At 43.1% G+C, this 20,343-nt stretch overlaps 1 protein-coding gene across 13 annotated transcripts in view; it reads right to left on the bottom strand.

Moving 5' to 3' along the window:
• LOC106579918 (nuclear receptor corepressor 2) overlaps positions 1 to 20,343 on the bottom strand; it is a 140,530-nt gene that overhangs the window by 93,200 nt on the left and 26,987 nt on the right. For all 13 annotated transcript variants that reach the window (XM_014160309.3, XM_014160308.3, XM_014160311.3 and 10 more), the window contains exons 2-3: positions 8,226 to 8,407; positions 6,985 to 7,097 (exon numbers count right to left, since the gene is read on the bottom strand). In XM_014160309.3, the coding sequence (XP_014015784.3) occupies positions 6,985 to 7,097; positions 8,226 to 8,330 (218 nt within the window). In that variant the 5' untranslated portion in view covers positions 8,331 to 8,407. The remainder of the gene's footprint in view (positions 1 to 6,984; positions 7,098 to 8,225; positions 8,408 to 20,343) is intronic.

Raw genomic sequence — 20,343 nt, forward strand, 5'->3', positions numbered from 1 at the left:
ATAGCCACTAATGCTAATGGGTAGTTAACACGATTTAGTTTAACTTGCTAAGAAAATACAAACTAGCTGTTTGCAGATGTAAGAAACACAAACAGATATTGTAATTATTGAACGCTTGTGGATTTATATTAAGATCAAAGTGGAAATAACATTGTTGCATGTGCTGCATTGACCATGCAGACTGAACGAAAGAGTCTCGTGGTCAAGCAACAACAAATGTTCTCCTTGAGTGACAGAGCGTGGGACAAGGTCTGTGTGGAAAGCGGCATGGAAAGAGAGAGAGCGATGACTCAAGTAGCCGAGTAAATTATAAAAATGGACGTTACACACGGCGTATCACATTTAACAAACTAAACATTCAAATACCATTATAGAAAGTAAAATAAAAACGCAAACTGGTCCATACATCAATACCGGTACATAGTAAAATACGGTATACCGCCCAGCCCTTTCCTCTATTAACAAAATAATGTTCCATTGTGTATTATATGACCCATTACAGTGATATAGAGTTATTCATGGTCATTGTGTATTATATGACGTATTACAGTAATATGGAGTTATTCATGATCATTGTGTATTATATGACGTATTACAGTAATATGGAGTTATTCATGATCATTGTGTATTATATGACGTATTACAGTAATATGGAGTTATTCATGGTCATTGTGCTGAATTGATTTCTTTTTTTAGGAAGAGCGATTCTAGACGTCACCGTCTTGAGTGATTGCCAATATCCATTCCTAAGAGCTCCTCCACCCCCTCCGTACAATGGTAGAAGTGCTTTATCACTTGAGAACACCACTCTGCTACATGAAAAAGTGGCAATCCATGAAACACTCAAAGCAGATAATGGTCCTCGGGGAGACGTGGAATTTGACAACATGACCATAATGATTAACTTATCCATTTGTAAGGCCAACACGGTGAGTGGTCTAAACAAAGGAAATTACACAAGAACAACTAGGCCTATCCCACTCACTGCGTGACCCACTTATGGCAGCATACAGGCCTTGCATATTTCTGGTCCCTTCTGTACATATGCCTAGGTTTACACAACTGATGCATTCCATGTCTGCACACAACCCCAGGGCGATTAGCTAAACGTTTGTGGTCATAATGACCCAAAATATTACTTGTGTCTGTACAGTACGACCAGATAAGCTAAAGGCTCAGTTGGTAGAGCATGGCACTTGCAACGCCAGGATTGCCGGTTCGATTCCCACGGGGGACCAGTACGAACAAATATGAAAAATGTACTGTATGCACTCACTAAGTCGCTCCTGATAAGAGTGTCTGCTAAATTACTCAAATGTAAAAATGCAAATGTAAAAACCCATGACTTAAACAGAAGGAGCAGCATAGTTAGTTATTGGACTGGAATACTGAGGCAGATCAAACAGACACCAAAAGTGTCAAATGACAGTTCTGTAACCTACCTTCCGACTGCCACTACTAATACACTACACTAAAACACAGCATAAAGCCTAGTTGCTCTTCTATCTTTTTGAATTGTAAAGTGGTCACTACTCACTAGGGCCACACACACACACAGACACCCAAAACAATGACTGACCTCTCCTGCGGCCCTTTCCCTGCAACATCCCTGTACTGTAGCTCCGAACCAGAACAGAGCTGGGTGGCCTGGAATGCTAACAATTAGATGGCTAAAATCATGGGTGGAAGGGAGAAGAGGGGAGCAGAGATGCAATACGATAGGTCGTGATCTGCTGTACGTGTGGTTTTAGACTCACAGTACATTCAAACAAGCAAAAACGTTATAAATAAGGGTCTGGAAAAGCAGGCTGTGTCCTTCAATGTTCAGTGAAATGAAAGGCTTTGAATATTCAGTTCCCTACTAATCTCGTTCCCAGACACATCCGCCCAAATGTGTGAAGAGTCTGGTGGACCATCGAGTCAAACTTGGCCTTCGTTAGCCAATAGAGAAAGACCGGGAGAAACTCCTGGCACATAGATTAAGGCAAATAAGCCAATGCCTACCAACCATTCATCTCCCACAACACCTTCCCCCTTCCCCCCCTGTAAACTAGCACACCACAAGCACAGAGCCCCGCCTTGCAGTTGTGTGAGTCGCTAAAATTAAATGACAAAAACTCCCATAGAATTCTATGGTCTCTCCCACTAAGGCCAACTTTGAATCGTTGATGTAACATGCTTATATACGCAATAGCCTGGGGACGAGGTTAGTTCACTACATACATCAGTTAAGGTTAATGACTTGGTAATGGTGCTCTGTTCCATATTAGGCCATGATTTTCTAAAAACCTGCCCTTGAGGCATTCTTAGGTAGATGCTGGAATGTCAGTGACAAGACTGCCAATGTCAAAATGGAAGTGGCTTCTTAGGGGTGGGAAAGACCAACTGGGAAACACAACCACAATTGCCAGTGCAGAGCCACAAAGGACTACTGTGTGATTTATTTTAGTGCCAGTGAGCAGAAAGCGTTTCTGTCTTCCAGGGTGCCACTGGTACTATAATAATTTAGCCAGGATCTGCTATATTCTCCCCAATGACTAGACCACTGGAATGTTGCAGTTACATATTACACAATCCTGAATCTGCATGTGAAAGGTGTCATGGGGTGGCCTGGACTGAGAAATGACAGAAGTTCTGGTGTATACTTGCTTAAAGGGATAGTTTACCCAAATTACAAAATGACATATTGGTTGCCTTATACTGTAAGCAGTCTATGGACAAGGTATGACAGGAATCCATGCTTTGGATTGGTTTCCCTGGCACTGCTTCCCCATTCAAGTCATGGGACCGCTACTATTATTCTTTTTGTTCAAATCATCGATAAGTGACTTTGTTGAGCTATACAGTACATTTTTTGTTACATTCGGATGATTTGGTCACGACGCATGAAAAATGCTAATAGCATGACTTCTATGAGATTTGGGAAATGCCCCACAATTACCATACCTTGTCCATAGACTGCTTACAGGGAAACCAACATGTAATTTGGGTGAACCATCCCTTTAAACAGTGATGCAAAAAAATAGGTGGCAAAGAATGAAAATCCAGATGGTGTGTAAAAGCCCTTCCCCCTCACTCCCCTTTTAGACACACACCCCTCTGATTGCCATAGAGGCTTGGCACTTACATAATCACATCATCAAGCTCTGTAGCTATTTTATATTCCTCCCTTTTCCCTCTCTCTCTCTCCCTCTCTCTCTCCAAGCTTATGCATGAGCGTGCAACATAATCTGATCCCTGGGGAGGATTTGACAGGAGTAAAAAGGGGTAGAGGGGTGAGGGACATCAGGGAGGAGGCGGTGCGCAGCGCTGTGATACAATACAACAACGTCTCCATTAGTCTCTCACTGGCTCGGGTCCCCTTATGAGCAGAGCACAGATCATGCGTGCCGATAGCGCCGCGTTATCGTGGAAGCACTACGCGTTTGTGCCTTTGCCAATCTCTCCACTACCATCCCCCCCGAGGAAAAGCTGCAGCTGTGCAGAGAGCAGGGGAGGCTGGGAGAGAGAGTGGGCCAGGGGTAGAAGCTCCATGGCAGGGACGGGGAACTGAAATGAGTACAGGAAGAGAGAGACAAAAAGGAGAGAACATCAAACAGAAAAAACGGGATTACCAGTCGACTCCGCAAACTAAACATCAGAGACAACTGTGTTTGATAGTTGATTTTTTTTTTTAAATCTCAGGATAACTTCTATGTGACGCAATTGCCTAGACTGAGTGCTGTGCCTTGAGCAAAACAACACAGTAAGGAAAGGGAAAATATTCCACTAAAGCGTCCCTCAGAGAATTTGTTAAAATAAGCATAGTTCAAGACTAAGGTTATCATCATCATCTTTCCTCATAGAACAAATCAACAGATGCCCTGATCCTAGCACATCACTCATGCTTGCTCATCTATTCTTTAGACACACCAAGGTCTCCTTTTGCTTTCAAAAGCACTTAACTAAAAGACTAATGCTGAGAAGAAAAGAAAGTTCACCGACAGCCCTGCTCCATTCATTTCAGGTGACCTCGTACAACCTCCGAGGCTCCTGGTACACACAGCCCATGGGCCTAGATTAGGCACCTAAACATTTTATTTTAAAGTGGTTTCTGCTGCTCTACAGTAAAAGCCATTATCCCTGATGGGATTTAAGAGGCCAATAGGAAGAAGAGACATAGTATGTGTGAAAGACTGAAAGTGTATGAAAAGCACACAGAGAGGATACTGTTTTGCTTAGGGAATCAATTTGTCATCATGCAGTAGATATAGCCTATGAGATTTCTATAGAAGCTACACGTGTGTAGTGACCTGCAATTTGACAGTGATATATCCTACATCAGCTATAGTTTAGGTTTTTAATGCTAGTGGGGAATGATAGAGGAAGGGAGTTATGATTGGATGTGTAGGGGCCAGAGCCAATACTAGGCTATAAACCGGTTTCCATCCAACCTTTCTATGCGAGTAAAGTACACCTGGAATAAAACATTTCACAACAGGCCTGATGGAAACAGAAAATGTGTAGGTAAACTTATGACAAAACGGTATGCTAGACAAGGTTGGATCTTTTTGTGTGAGTAAAATGAATTCTGAGAGAAATGTCAGTGGAAACGCTTTTGTTGATATAATAACTATCATCACGCAATGACGTGTGTGGTCCTCCCACTACAACTTACTGGGAAAGCATGCGGTTTATTCGGCTACAGATTAAACATGTTGTGATGAACTTCACAGGGTGGTGAAAGTGCAAGGTGATCTTGATGCTCCCGAGGGCTCCCGAGTGGCGCAGCGGTCAAAGGCACTGCATCTCAGTGCAAGAGGCGACACTACAGTCCCTGGTTCGATTCCAGACTGAAATCCAAGCTGGTGATTCCAGGCTGGTGACATGATGATCGATGCTTGACTGCCGTTTGACAAATAAAAATATGTTCGCTCTTATCCATATTAATCTCATCAGGAAGACTAGCCTACCCGCACAGTATCTACGAGGTGTTGGCTAAAGTGCACCTGCCAAGACCAGAGCAGACACATTTGCTATTTAACGCAACAGTTTCTGTGACAAACCGATCAGTAGAGTTGAAAATGCAATGGAAACACATTGAACATTTTATTTTAATTCAGTACACCCCCACCTCTAACATTTAAAAGAAAAAGTACATTGTGTCTGCACTGTCATCACGCACTGATTTCTATCTGCAACAAGTCTGTTTGATGGAAATGCACCACTGCTGGGAAAATGTTCTTTATGCAGATTTTAGAATAGTCGCATGAAAATCTGTCGCCGACTCAATGGAAACCTAGCTTCTGTCTAACTTTTCACTTTGAATTTCATTCCTTATTCATCCTTCTAATATGAATGACTTGTCTCAATGAGGAGGATGCTCAGACGCCAAATATAGCAGAGTGCCTAGAACTATGCTGCTGAAGTGAGTACCTGGCATCCCAGAGGGCAAGAGACTGATGCTTTGCCAAGGACAGATTCACACTATTCAGAATAGGTGTGTGAGACGGCAAATTCTCAGGGTGGAATCTCAGCCCACTTGAAGTAATGCTGAGCGTTTAGGCCTAATGCTCGACTAGGGACTCACAAGCTGATGTCTCTCCGCAAAACCTGTCAGGATGCTCTCGATGGTGCAGCTGTAGAACTTTTGAGGATCTGGGGACCCATGCCAAATCAATGTCCTCTTGGGATAATGACGAGAACTGTGTGGTGTTCATTTGTGCTGACAGAACTAGTGGAGTCCTCTACTGTACCCAGAAAGAAGACAGGGCAGAGAACTAGTGGTCAAGGAAGGACACAATGCTCCCTGGGAAATGCTGCATGGGCAGGTTCTTCAATAACAAAGTCCCAGAGAGCCAGTAAGCCTGTCTGACTGATACTGAAAGACAAGGCACAGCCAGCCACACACAAACGGTTGGCCGCACACTGCTACACATTACACACACGCGGGCACACACACTGACACAACTACCATCTGGTGTCGGCCAATGTGTCCCCGTAGCATTCCTGAGGGTAATGTTGCCTAACTCACTTGACATCCACTTGAGACAGGGCCTGCATTACAACCACAAAGAAAGATGTGCAGGTGGATTTCTAGAGAGGTGAGGACAGTGAACTAATACAAATGAATATGAAGACCTCCCGGAGGGCCACTGCTACACAGCGCTGCTTTGACAGCCATTTGACTAGTATCCAGTTGACCTCATGAGAAAAACACTTCACTTCAGTTGCATCCTGTACTTTTTTCCTAGCTAACATATGCAGGAATATTGGCTAATTCAATCAACTGAAGAAAAAAAACAAAAACACTTTGCACTCGAGGCCTTTCATCTGTGTGATATGCAAACAATTACGCATATAAATAATTCATAACCACTCGTCAAGACGACGCCTCAGAAAAAGCATGACTATATAATGAATAAACCACTTGGGTAGATATAAGACCTGAGTCTTCTGAGATGCGCTACATACATTGTAATGCTGTGTCTGACATGGCTCTACTGTAGAAAGCTACCAACAACCAGGCTACATTACGCTCCAGTCCAGAGCAGCTCAGCACCACACTTTACAATGGAAAGACTTGGGTGTGCCAATTACATTAGGTTTGCATAAACTTAGTAAAGAGGGAGCACAAAACATATTGGCTCTGAGGGTTAACACTGAGAACTGTGACAGAAAAACGCTGAAGGAAAGTGTTTTGCCTCAAGATGACCTGATTTTCTCTGCTGCTGTGTCTGTCAAAGGATTCCATGAAGATGAAATAAGCATGCCAACATCTGAACACCCATCACACTAGAACAAATTGTGTTCTTAAAAAAAATGATTTAAGGTGATGACCAAAGGTGACAGGGGCTTCTAGGAATGTCCGAGATCAAAGAAACCCATGTGCTAAAATACTTGAGAGGAGGGGGGGGGGGGGGGGGGGGGTCCTTGGCCCTGAGGAAGAGCAGGGTGTGTGTAATTATGTCAAATAGTAGTACAAAGTAGTAGCCAGCTACGTACCTCTCATTCCCTGGCTGGAACTCGGACAGCAGAGAGGGTCTGCGGCGGTGGGGCTGAGCCAGGTGGGTGCTGTAGTCCCGAGAGTGAGGGTGATAGTCCACCAGTCCCACATCCTGAAACATACAACACAGCAACACATGAGGAGAGGACAACTGGAACATAACTGTACACAAAAGAAAAATAAGAAATCAGATCTGAGACAGCAAGACAAGTCTATGATGGCGTGTTTCAACTCTCACCAATGTTTTTTCACTTATTCCCTCGTTTTCTCCCTCTACCTCCCTGGTCATTACTGTATAATCCTCTCTCTCCATTTCCCTCACACATATGAGAGAGTGGCCTTCTCTACACGTGCACCTCTCTCCCTGAGCTGAGGGATTGACTGTGGGGAATGGACCGTCTGTCTGCCCTTATCTCCTCCTCAACGTGATGACGAGTTGGAGTGGTGGGGGTGGATTAACAAGCAGGCGCAGCTGTGGGGATCCTGGGGGGGGTAACCCTTGGATTCCCTCCTTATAATAGAGAGAGAGGCTCAAGCCAACATGGGACATCACGCCACAAGATGAGCGTACGTACTAGCTAGGGGCCTCTTGCGGGAAGTCTACCTCTGATCCGGTAAGCCAACCATCATAACCATTATGAAATGAGGGAAGATGTGAGGCCATCATTGAGAAACCCTTAACATGATTCCACCATTTATTTATTTCACCTTTATATGAGCCCTGCATGAACACATCAATGAACAAGAATTACACTATACATATCTATATACACACACACACACACACACACACACACACACACACACACACACACACACACACACACACACACACACACACAACACATGAAAAGCAAACAAAACAATCATATGAAAACACACATTCTTCAGTAAGAAAGGCCCTATAACATACGCCCGATTTGCCCAAGAGGCAACAACCATGACAACATGAACTTTCAACTCTACATCTAATAAGGGAGCAGGTTCTAGGGCGTCACGCCCTGTGCGCGCACAACAGTGAGGCCTCAGAACGTTACTGTTAGAAAAACACAACCTTGGGCCCCTAGGGTCGTGCTCCCTCCATCGGTGCAGCATAATTCTCTGTTGACAAAATCACTGCTAATGATTGGGAGCCAGGGTAACATCTACAATTATACGCTCAGCTTTTCATGTGAAGGTGCTAAGTACCAGTGTTCCTGGCTTCAGCGAAAACCAGCCCAGAGTTTCCCAGGGCGCTTACCGTGTGTGCCCGTGCCAGCTGCAGTGGTAGACTGGCAGGGTTTGGCAGGTGGCGGATGTCCACAGCCCTCCGGCCCTGAGGCACAGACTGGGGGTGGGAGGACATACTGGTGGAGCCGCTTCCTCTAAAGACAGGAAGTGGGTGGGGCTGTAGAGCAGGCGCTGTACATCATGGGTTGGGACCTGTACGGAGAAGAGAACAGCAAGGTGAGACACTTGTCACTTACAAGTCAGGACAGTTGACCACCCCAAATCAAGCCACTTTGAAGTCAGACATTCTAATCAGGGCTTTAGGAGTCTTTGGCACAGATATCAGCTTTCTGCAGAACAATAATAGCCTAATCCTTCTAGTAGATTGAGAAGGGTGAAACACTGTTTGGCCACCAGCTCTTTTGGAACAGTTACAGTTGAATGTTTCAGTGCATCCCGGTTTAAGTGTCAGTACATCTCCTCGGCAGCTGCTAGCACTTTCACCGCTCCTGAGGGAGGGGACTGGGAGATCTTGCACCTGCTTGGCCGGATACATGGCTCCCTGGCCCTGCACACTGAATGGCCTTCTGTCCCTTGCACTGGAGGAGCTGTCTATGAACAGCTAAGTCAAGCAGCTAGTTGATAACCTAATGCCCAGGGTTTAACAGGGATTTCCATGCACTGTATGTACACTATGTTAAGACATGGATGTTCCAACACTAATTAAGTTTTAACGCCAAGGACATTTCACCAAACGGCAGCTAATGCACTTCTAGTGTGAAAGAGATGGATTCAAATGGATTGTGATACAAGTGCTCAGTGCTGTGTTTGGTTACTCCCCCACAACCACCTTGTAAAAACCTCAGGGTAGTGCTGAGTTATTAACCAACATTTCCAGGGATGTAACTCCACCAATACGCATCTGTCCCAGGTTCAAATGTTTAAGACGCGAGTGCATTGGTGTGCGGGACCCAAACCGATCCAAAATGTAGAATGCTTGGTTCAGAAAATCGATTCAAACATTACGAATCGCCGGTTCACTAAAATGTTTTGCTCATATTACTTTCTTTCTACCTTCCGAAAATAACGAATATTTTGTGACAACTAATGCGTATTTTTTTTTATATGTAACCTTTAACTTGGCAAGTCAGTTAAGAACAAATTGTTATTTACAATGATGGCCTACACCAGCCAAACCCGGAAGACGCTGGGCCAATTGTGTGCCGCCCTATGGGACTCCCAATCACTGTCGGTTGTGATACAGCCTGGATTCGAACCAGGGTGTCTGTAGTGATGCCTCAAGCACTGAGATGCAGTGCCTTAGACCTCTGCACCACTCAGGAGTTCTTTCCTTCAGTGTCGAACTAAGCATGTAACTGTGTTGTTGACAGTCATTGATCAGCAAGTCATTTTTCTTACCGAACAAACCAGGCAACATCAGTTGCTTAATCAAACTGAGCACTGTGTGCTGCTCCGCACGCAATATTAGGCTTTGTAATTTGCTAGGTTATTATCAAATACGCTGTTGAAAATGGTGTTAAACCAGAATAAAGTAGCCTAAGAAACCACCTGAGACGCGACTCATCTGGCATACCTGCTGATCGGGGCTAGATTACGTTAAAAAAAAAATAATCTGATTGTTAAGGTTCACCATCAGTAACAGTTTCAGTAGTTTTGCTTTAAACAATCAGTGTACACTACCGGTCAAAAGTTTAAGAACACCTACTCATTCAAGGGTTTTCTTTATTTTTACTATTTTCTACATTGTAGAATAATAGTGAAGACATCAAAACTATGAAATAACACATATGGAATCATGTAGTAACCAAGAAAGTGTTAATCAAAACAAAATATATTTTATATATTTAAGATTCTTCAAATAGCCACCCTTTGCCTTGATGACAGCTTTGCACTCTTGGCATCCTCTCAACCAGCTTCATGAGGTAGTCACCTGGAATGCATTTCAATTAACAGGAGGAGGAGACCAACAAGACATGAGAACAAGCAGACCTAAAAGTTCATAAAAACGTAAAATAAAAAACCCTGATTCCTGTAATATCACACAATTCAAGCATAGCCAGTATGCAGTGATAATGTATTGGGCCTATAGCACAAACCTCATTGCTACAGAACAGCTTTTAATAGGTTAATGTTGGATAGGCTTACGTTTTTTAGCAGACTAAAATCCCCTCCATGGTGTAGCAAATTGGTGGAGTAGTCAGAAACATCGTTCACCATGAAATCTGAGCGGTAGATTGGTTTGGTGACCACTCCTGTATCACATCGGAGCCCATGTGTATCCAGGGGTCACATTAACACGGGATTGTGTGTTACACGCAGAAAATGCATGATAAAACACAGAAAAAATATCTTGCTGCGTTTGTAACATTGTTAATTGCTTGTTATTGTAAATGACTCCCTCTGCAACTGGATCCTAGACTTCCTGACGGGCCACCCCCAGGTGGTAAGGGTAGGTAACAACACACCCGCCATGCTGATCCTCAACACAGGGGGCCCTCAGGGGTTCATGCTCAGTCCCCTCCTGTACTCCCTGTTCACTCATGACTGCACGGCCAGGCACGACTCCAACACCATCATTAAGTTTGCCAATGACACAACAGTGGTAGGCCTGATCACCGACAACCTATAGGGAGGATGTCAGACACCTGGCCGTGTGGTGCCAGGACAACAACCTCTCCCTCAACGTGATCAAGACAAAGGAGATGATTGTGGACTACAGGAAAAGGACGACCGAGCACGCCCCCATTCTCATCGACGAGGCTGTAGTGGAACAGGTTGAGAGCTTCAAGTTCTTTGGCGTCCACATCACCAACAAACTAACATGGTCCAAGCACACCAAAACCGTCGTGAGGAGGGCACGACAAAACCTATTCCCCTTCAGGAGACTGAAAAGATTTGGCATGGGTCCTCAGATCCTCAAGGGTCCTCAGATCCTCAAAAGGTTTTACAGCTGCTCCATCGAGAGCCTCCTGACGGGTTGCATCACTGCCTGGTATGGCATCTGCTCAGCCTCCAACCGCAAGGCACTACAGAGGGTAGTGCTTAAGGCCCAGTACATCACCGGGACCAACCTTCCTGCCATCCAGGACCTCTATACCAGGCAGTGGCAGAGGAAGGCCCTAAAAATTGTCAAAGACTCCAGCCACCCTAGTCATAGACTGTTCTCTTTGCTACCTCACAGCAAGCGGTACCGGAGCGCCAAGTCTAGGTCCAAGAGGCTTCAAAACAGCTTCTACCCCCAAGCCATAAGTCTCCTGAACAGCTAATCAAATGGCTACCCAGACTATTTGCACCCCCGCCCCTACGCTGCTGCTACTCCGTTATTATCCATGCATAGCCACTTTAATAACCCTACCTGCATGTACATAATTACCTCAACCGGTGCCCCCGCACATTGAACCGGTACCCCCTGTATATAGCCCCGCTATTGTTATTTACTGCTGCTCCTTAATTATTTGTTTTTCTTATCTCTTACTTTTTTGGTTGGTATTTGGTCAAGGGCTTGTAAGTAAGCATTTCACTCTAAGGTCTACACCTGTTGTAATTGGGGGCATGTGACAAATAAAATTTGATTTGATTGAGCGGAAGTCAGTTCTCTAGAGAGAAATCAAATAATTCATGAGAGAAACCTAGTCAAGAACTATGTGAGATGCTGGGCTGAAGGGAGTTGTAGTTTTCATTAAGCAAATATTCAACCTAGTTCAGCGCAGAAATGCGGTAATTAACTACAATGACCATAATCCTTTGCGCTTGTTCTTTCCGGCTCGGACTGAGATGGCTACACTTTTATGCCTGCTACATTGGGTTAGATGGATAGACCACATGAATGAGGAATGTACACAATGACGAGAGGGACAAAGACTGTTTGTGAAAGTATGCCTTATTTACTTATGAAGAACTAGTCAAATGGTGGTCAGACAGCTCTGCAGCATGCTTAGGCAGGATAGAACGTTATCTGGCTGCTATTGCCTGAGCAAAGATGAGATGATGACTTTTTTCATTTCTTTAAGTCATCAAATAAAAACTAAACGGAACCTACCCAACTGAAAAATGGTATTATTTCATAGTAATTTCATATTTTTCTATTCATGTCTACACACAATGTGGACCTGACTGAGACAATGGAATATTTTCAATGTTTTAACACTAACATTCAATGTTTTAACCCTAACCCATTTTTGGCTTTTGAATTTCCATTAAAATATTTTTTTTTTGCTTTTTAATGTCATTATTTCAACAACAAAAAATATATAATCAAAAATTGAAAACCATGATTATTCGTTTTTAATCTAACCAAAACCGAACTGACCTCAAAAAGCACTAACCGTTCAGCATTAGCTCAGGGACAAGATCTCCTATCCTCCTTGGTGATGAAGAAATGTAAATAAAAGAGTGGGAAGAGAGGCATAATCCTCTTACAGATTTCATGCCTCTTACAATACACATCAATGAGAGAAAATAGACTGAGGAAACTACTTTAGCTATAGAACACAGCAGCAAATAGTCTATACAGCAGAGATTTTGTGACACAGTGAGTGTGTGTACAGTACCAAATGCCCTGCAATCAAGGATGGTTTGTTATTGCAGAGCACACTAACAAAACTGAAAGAGGAAGATCACGTTTAGATTCAGACGCATTCTCTCTCACACACCCTTGTATTTTTTTTTAGTAATAGGGAGTACTCCTAACATCTGACCTGTGAATCTTGCCAAAAGAGGCATTAGGACACTTGCCATTTCCCTGGGCCGCTGAGGAATGGTGTTCCTGGTAGCTCAGGTTTCACCACTAATCTGTGTGGGGTGCAGTCTACACATGGAGGGCAGTGCGTATTGGCTGCCAGAAATATGGCCTAACAACATGTGATGTTTCAGTGCCTTGGCTTTCAGCAACCACCCAAACCAGAGCGCTCTCTCTCACATACCATAGATACAAGGCATAAATATTTGCAGCTGAAGAACTTTAAACTGTACAATATTACTTCCCAGTAATCTTGAAAGTCAAGTCATCATGAAACCCTCCTCTAACCTGCGATATCAGCTATTAAATTAAATTCCATCATACTTTATTACTGGTTCGATTCCAGGGTGTATCACACCCAGCCGTGATTGGGAGTCCCATAGGGCAGCGTACAATTGGCCCAGCGTCGACCGGGTTTGGCCAGGGTAGGCAGTCATTGTAAATAAGAATTAGTTCTTAACTGACTTGCCTTGTTAAATAAAAATATATATACACTACTGCTCAAAAGTTTGGGGTCACTTAGAAATGTCCTTGTTTTTCAATAAAAGCACATTTTTTGTCCATTAAAATAACATCAAATTGATCAGAAATACAGTGTAGACAATGTTAATGTGGTAAATGACTATTGTAGCAGGAAACGGCAGATTCTTTATGGAATATCTACATAGGCCCATTATCAGCAACCATCACTCCTGTGTTCCAATGGCACGTTGTGTTAGCTAATTGATCATTAGAAAATCATTTTGCAAGCTGAAAACTGCTGTAATGATTAAAGAAGCAATAAAACTGGCCTTCTTTGGACTAGTTGAGTATCTGGAGCATCAGCATTTGTGGGGTTCGATTACAGGCTCAAAATGGCTAGATACAAAGAACTTTCTTCTGAAACTCGTCAATCTATTCTTGTTCTGAGAAATGAATGCTATTCCATGTGAGAAATTGGCAAAAACTGAAGACCTGGTACAACCCTGTGTACTACTCCCTTCACAAAACAGCGCAAACTGCTCCAACCAGAATAGAAAGAGGAGTGGGAGGCCCCGGTGTACAACTGAGCAAGAGGACAAGTACATTAGAGTGTCTAGTTTGGGAAACAGACACCTCACAAGTCCTCAACTGGCAGCTTCATTAAATACTACCCGCAAAACACCAGTCTCAATGTCAACAGTGAAGAGGTGACTTCGGGATGCTGGCCTCCTAGGATGCTGGCAAAAATGTGCTTTTCTTTCAAAAACTAGGACATTTCTAAGTGACCCCAAACTTTTGAACGGTAGTGTATATGAGCATAAATATGAGTTTGTAATATTGATGGGCACCAAAATTATTTTTCAAGTCCATTTCTGCTTGATACCTGGTATGTCAAATTGCAGTGTGTTTTTTTGTAAATCATTTTTTTAAATAAATAAACTATGCAATTTATGTAACACAAATGCTATTTCATCTCAATGGTGCTTGAGCTTTATTTTCAGAAAATATTTTGGATGTTCAACACTTATAGACCCAGATTATATATATATTCATGAAAACAGTGACCCAAGTCTCTCCAGTATGTGAGTACAGTGAGAGAGTGTGAGAGAGAGAGGGAGGGAGGGAGAGAAAGAAATTGAGCTGCAGTTCCGAGGTAGACACACTGACTATTCATAGTATGTTCAAGAATTCTAGTGACGTAACCCTTTTGGACCTCACTATCTGCCACATTGAAGAACTCCGGGTTAAGTGAATTATCACTTCTGCCTCTAATCAGCAATCATAGGATTCATTCATGCTCCTTAGATGCCAATTTTCTGTCATGGTCTATAGACCCCCTGAAGTGCCTTGGCCACCCCATGTATAAAACTCTAGTTCCACCACTGCTAACTTGCCAACCATGGTCCCATCAATATCAAAATGCACAAATGCACAAAATAACCTAAGAAATAGTTAAATTACCAGAGGTCCTCACGTAAACCATTATATTAGGCTATTATATTACTGGGCTATATCAGCCAATAGGTTAGACGTAGTTTGAAGAGAGCAGAGTTGGAGACTTGCACTTTCTCTTCAGCTACGTTTTATAACATCGTTTTTAGGAGTGGGACGATTTTCAGATGTAGACAAGTATGATGATCAATATTAGTTTCTAGGCAACGTAGTAAACTATAAACTAATCATATTTAGGATGTACATTTCCTTGGAAAGATAACTGCCCTGTGCGTCGCCGTCCATGATTTGCCTACTATAATTTAATTGAGATCACACGCACACCTGATCTCACAGATATGGCTACTGAACTTGTAGCAGCAAGAACGATGAAAGCAGACACTTGCACTTTCTCTAAAGCTACATTGTGCATATAGGATATAGTCTACCTTTGAGGAGAACGATTTGCAGGCAGAGACAAACGGGCAATCATTTCAATGGAAAGATAACTGCCACGTGATTCTCCGCCCATGCATAGGCAGAGACCACACAAAGGCCTACTGTAGGCACACTTGATCTTTCACGCCCAACTAGGAGAGGTAGGCTACTTAACTTGAAGCAGCAAATTCAGTGTGTGAATAACACAGTAGCCAAACCGGCCGCACGCGAGTGCCATCGTGCGCAAATTGATTTTGTCCCCCCCACACCAAACACGATCATGACAGCAGATTTAAATATCAAAACAAACTCTGAACCAATTATATTAATTTGGGGACAGGTCGAAAAGCATTAAACATTTGTGGCAATTTAGCTAGCTTGCAGTTGCTAGCTAATTTGTCCTATTTAGCTAGCTTGCTGTTGTTAGATAATTTGTCCTGGGATAAATTGTTGAGTTGTTATTTTGCCTGAAATGCACAAGGTCCTCTACTCTGACAATTAATCCACACATAAAACGGTCAACCGAATAGTTTCTAGTCATCGCTCCTCCTTCCAGGCTTTTTCTTCTTTGGACTTCATATGGCGATTGTCATAGTTACCACGACGATCGACCGAACTCAGTTCATCTTTCAATCACCCATGTGGGTATGATCAATGAGGAGATGGCAGTGGGTATCTGCTTCTATAAACCAATGAGGAGACGGGAGAGGCAGGACTTACACCGCTTTCAGCTTCACAAATAGAACTGACTTCTATTTTAGTGCTTGGCAACGCAGACGCTCGTTGGCGCGCGCGAGCACTGGGGGTGCAATAATTGAATAACATGTTCATGAGCGGTGTGGTCAGCATGTTATGCGACAAAATGTGCTTCTAATAGAATAGGTAGGCTAACGTATACAAAACAGAAAGACAACCGTTTGCAAATAATCTGCAGGACAACAAAAATATTTTCATCCCAAAATTGTCTGTCTGACCACCCGTAGCATGAAAAAGGCAGACTGCGCCGCAATGATCTCTGTCGGGACCCACTGGTATGCAAGTACGTGGGAATGCAGCCCTCTACCATAAAGCACAGTGTCTATGAGGAGGGTTAAAACAACCAATGTACTAGCCTCCTCCTCATTCTGCCCACGGTGTTTTCTCGCCATTGATGACACAATGAGGAGCACTACCTGCTCTTCCTTCCTGTCTCACTATCTGCCACACAGTTTTACTTGATTTCACAGTTACACGATGGCAGCGTTGGTCTGCTGGTGAGGAACAGAGGGGCTTTATGCACACAGATGCCACGAGAATGGCACGCTACAGTCTCACACCAATGGGCCACGGAGAGGGGAGCGCACAGCAGTCTCCTGGCAGCTTCACTCACTGTCATAATCAATCAGTAATCAGACATGGTCTTGGACCATTACAAGCGAAATCTGCAAAGTCATGTTCTCAAAGCCCCAAGTATTTCTAATTTTCTTAAGATCACTGCCGAGCTTGACTACTCTCTTGGACTTGTATTGGATTTTAGCTATCAACGTTAGCCTAGATCACTACAACAAATCCTTGCCCTCCTAATATTCATATCAATACTGGTAACAAACATTTCACAAACACGTTGGTGACATTTTTGAATTAATGTGAAGTGTCTTTGAGATTGGCTGTATTCATACAAAATGGTCAGATCTGGGAACTTCATTAAAAAAGATATTGTTAAACAGTCCTGGGATGAACTCCTGGTGAAAGAGCTGTGGGGAAAAAACACCATCTCCCATAAACCCTGTAATGAGAAAAGAGCTCAACCAAGGCAAAAAAGGCAAACAAGACAAAGAGGGCTGGGAAAAGCTTTCCTCCGCAGCGGCCTCCCTTAGATGAACGTAAAGGGGTTTGAAGTCAGTCACAAGACCTTCAGGGAAAAAAACATTGAATCAAACTGAGTGAGCCGATACAAATAAAAAGCTTTGACATAAACACAGAGCAAGGCCTTCCAGATGGGAGGCTAAACACATGCACTGGCACAGCTACAGACACCCACAGGCAAGCAACTGGCTCACTGCCAAGCAACTGGCTCACTGCCAACACTGCTTGGATGAACTCTGTCACCCCACTCTCCTGCTCTATAACTCCCCTTCTCACTCCCTCGCGCTCTCCAGCTCCACTAGTACAGAGCTAGAGTGAACCTACTTCTGCACTAGGCTACATTTAATCTCTGCATTTTCTATCCTCCCCATTTTAGGAATGGCTTTGTGAATACAAGCACACACACAGAGACTGGACCTATATAGGCTAGTTCTGCCAAGAAGGAGAGTTGGAGCATGACTTCAAACAATGACTTTATTATTCTGGAAATGTACACGCCAGTCATATCTGTGGAGAAGACAGACAAGACCTGTCAAGCCTTCGAAGAGTGTGCCTGGAATTTGTCAACTTTATATTGATATTTTCTCTAATAGTAGCCAACGTATGACTTGAGGGCATATTTTCAGGAACCAGCTAGAGCTTGGTACTGTCAATTCATAGCAATATGAGAGATTAAATAGATGTTCTATTCCATACCAGTGTGTTGACTTTTAAGGCTACATGGAGTTTTGTTTGAACATTTAGGCCTATTTAATCTGTCCTTACATCAGCAAGAACTTTACTTAGGCTACTTGAAAGCATCAGGGCTCTACAGTGCAACCATTTTACTCGCATATGCCCCTAAATATTTTGCTGTGCGACCTGGAATTGAAATATTTTTCATTGTGCTCCTAAATTTGTGTGAGCCTGCGCCTACATTTTTCAGAGTAGACCCCTGCATCATGCTATAAACCTACTCCTGTTTATTAATCCAGCTCAGCTGGTCTATACCAGTTTAATGTAACTGCTTTCTGTTATTAGTCGTCTATCTCACAAAACCTCCTTGACTTCATGTATTTATGATCTGGTCTGTTGATGTTCTCTTACACATAGGCCTATTTCCTGTTCCTATTTGGAAAGCCTGGATTACAAATGACTAACAAACAATCAAGCACTGTTCTTAGACATTATCTTTATCTCACACCCATAATTGCACAATAAACTCCACCACAAAGCCAAGCCCTTCAATTCTTACCACTGTGAGAAGGCAGATGAGTGAAATAGTAATGGGCATCAGCCCGTCGTTTTGGTAACAGCTACAGGAGTGTGTTAAGTTAGCCATGGAGGGCGGAGGGGAGGTGGGCTGCAAGGACTCTCAGGCCAGGAATGTGGCACCCTGTCAGGTCTCATAAGGATCTCTCTCTCCGTACCCTCATTACCAAAGGGCCCTGGCCAACGCAATGGTGTCTCACTCACTCACACACACAGACACACACACACTTGATTGATACACGGTTACCGCAGAGAACAATGACATGTCCTTGTGGTAATCTGCTCATATTGTAGTTGCAGATTTAAATCATGGTATGAAGCAACTCTCCAGTCATCTATTTTCACACACTTAGAGGAAATGTGAACACACGAAAGGGCTGAGTGATCACGTCACAGCATATCATTGCCTTAATGTCCTTCATAAGAAACCAACACATTTTCTTCACTGTTACTGGCAGTGTAACATGGCTTGTTGAAATCCAATAAATAACTTCTTACTGCTGGGCCAGCTAGCATTGAAGGCTTGTTTTGGGTGCTAAACCTGACACGCTCAAACTCTCTTACGCTCTCACCTTTGACATGAAAACAAAGCCATGCATTTAAGCCATTGAAGGCAACGCCAGACAGAACTTTGTAAAAGTATGGATACTTTTATTTACTAGATGTGCACAGGTAGGAGCCTAGTGATGCGCAGCTTGAACGATTCATTCTTTTTGAACAACTTTTTACTGACTCGAGAGTCATGATTGGTCATTTGAGATGTTAGTTTGACCTCGTTAAAAGTATCAAATAATCTTATTGGTATGCCAAGCTATCACAAATGTACATCGTTTGAAGCACACTTTTATAATTCTCAGTCACAAATGACAGTTCCAATAAGCCCCCTACACGCTCAGAAAAAAGGTACCGAATTGTACTTTCAAGGTCAAATGGGGGGGGGGGTATATTTGTGTGTAACCTGTTAAAAAGTGTCTGGTGTGAAATGGAAATCTGTTTTTTTGCATGTCCCACTCCCGAGACACCCTCGGAAAGTGGGTTCATGGCCAGGAGTCAGTCATTATTGACGGTGACCCTGGAGCAATTAGGGTAAAGTGTCTTGCTCAAGGGCAGATCGACAGAATTTTCAACCAGTCAGCTTGGGGATTGGAACAGGCAAACATTTGGTTACATCTATTGTACCATTAGTTATTAGGCACATAGCTGTACCCTTGCAGTTCATACCAACAACATTTCACCCTGTCACACGGTCCCGTGTGGCTCAGTTGGTAGAGCATGGTGTTTGCAACGCCAGGGTTGTGGGTTCGATTCCCAAGGGGGACCAGTACGGGGAAAATATCCTTTTTTTTTTATTAAATAAAATTATGAAATGTATGCATCTGGATAAGAGCGTCTGCTAAATGACTAAAATGTAAATGTCATGCCTAACTTGCTGACAACCTGCTGCTTCAGAGGACCGAAAACACTGGAAAGAGAACACTCTTCCTTTACCATATATGTCTTTATATAAGAAAATATTGATAAATGGGAAGAAATAATTTGAGCTGTTTTTAGATTGACGTTGCTAGCTACTGTACTTATTTACCTCAACCTGCTAGAAAGCTAAATAAAACTCTCTCGCTACTGTTGCTAACATTAGCTAGCTACTTTAACTGTTATTGTAGCTTTCTGTTTGCATGTAGCTTGCACTTGAAATGGCATCACTCTGGGAGATTTTATTTTATCTTTCCAACCAGGTGAAGTACTATGAAAGGCGCCACTGACAAGAAGAGCAACATTCAGAGAAATTCAGGGTAACGTTAAGCAGTTAACTGGACAGACTTAGTTACGTACAACCATTTTCCAACAACCTTTTTACATCTAGCTAGTTGGTCATCTACATGTTGCTAGCTATACATATAGTTCAGTGGAGGCTGCTGATGGGAGGATGGCTCTGATCAATCAAATGGATAGGTGTAAGCAATTA

The sequence above is a fragment of the Salmo salar genome, chromosome 20, assembly GCF_965601325.2.
Source record: "Salmo salar chromosome 20, fSalSal1, whole genome shotgun sequence".
In the NCBI taxonomy this organism is placed as follows: domain Eukaryota; kingdom Metazoa; phylum Chordata; class Actinopteri; order Salmoniformes; family Salmonidae; genus Salmo; species Salmo salar.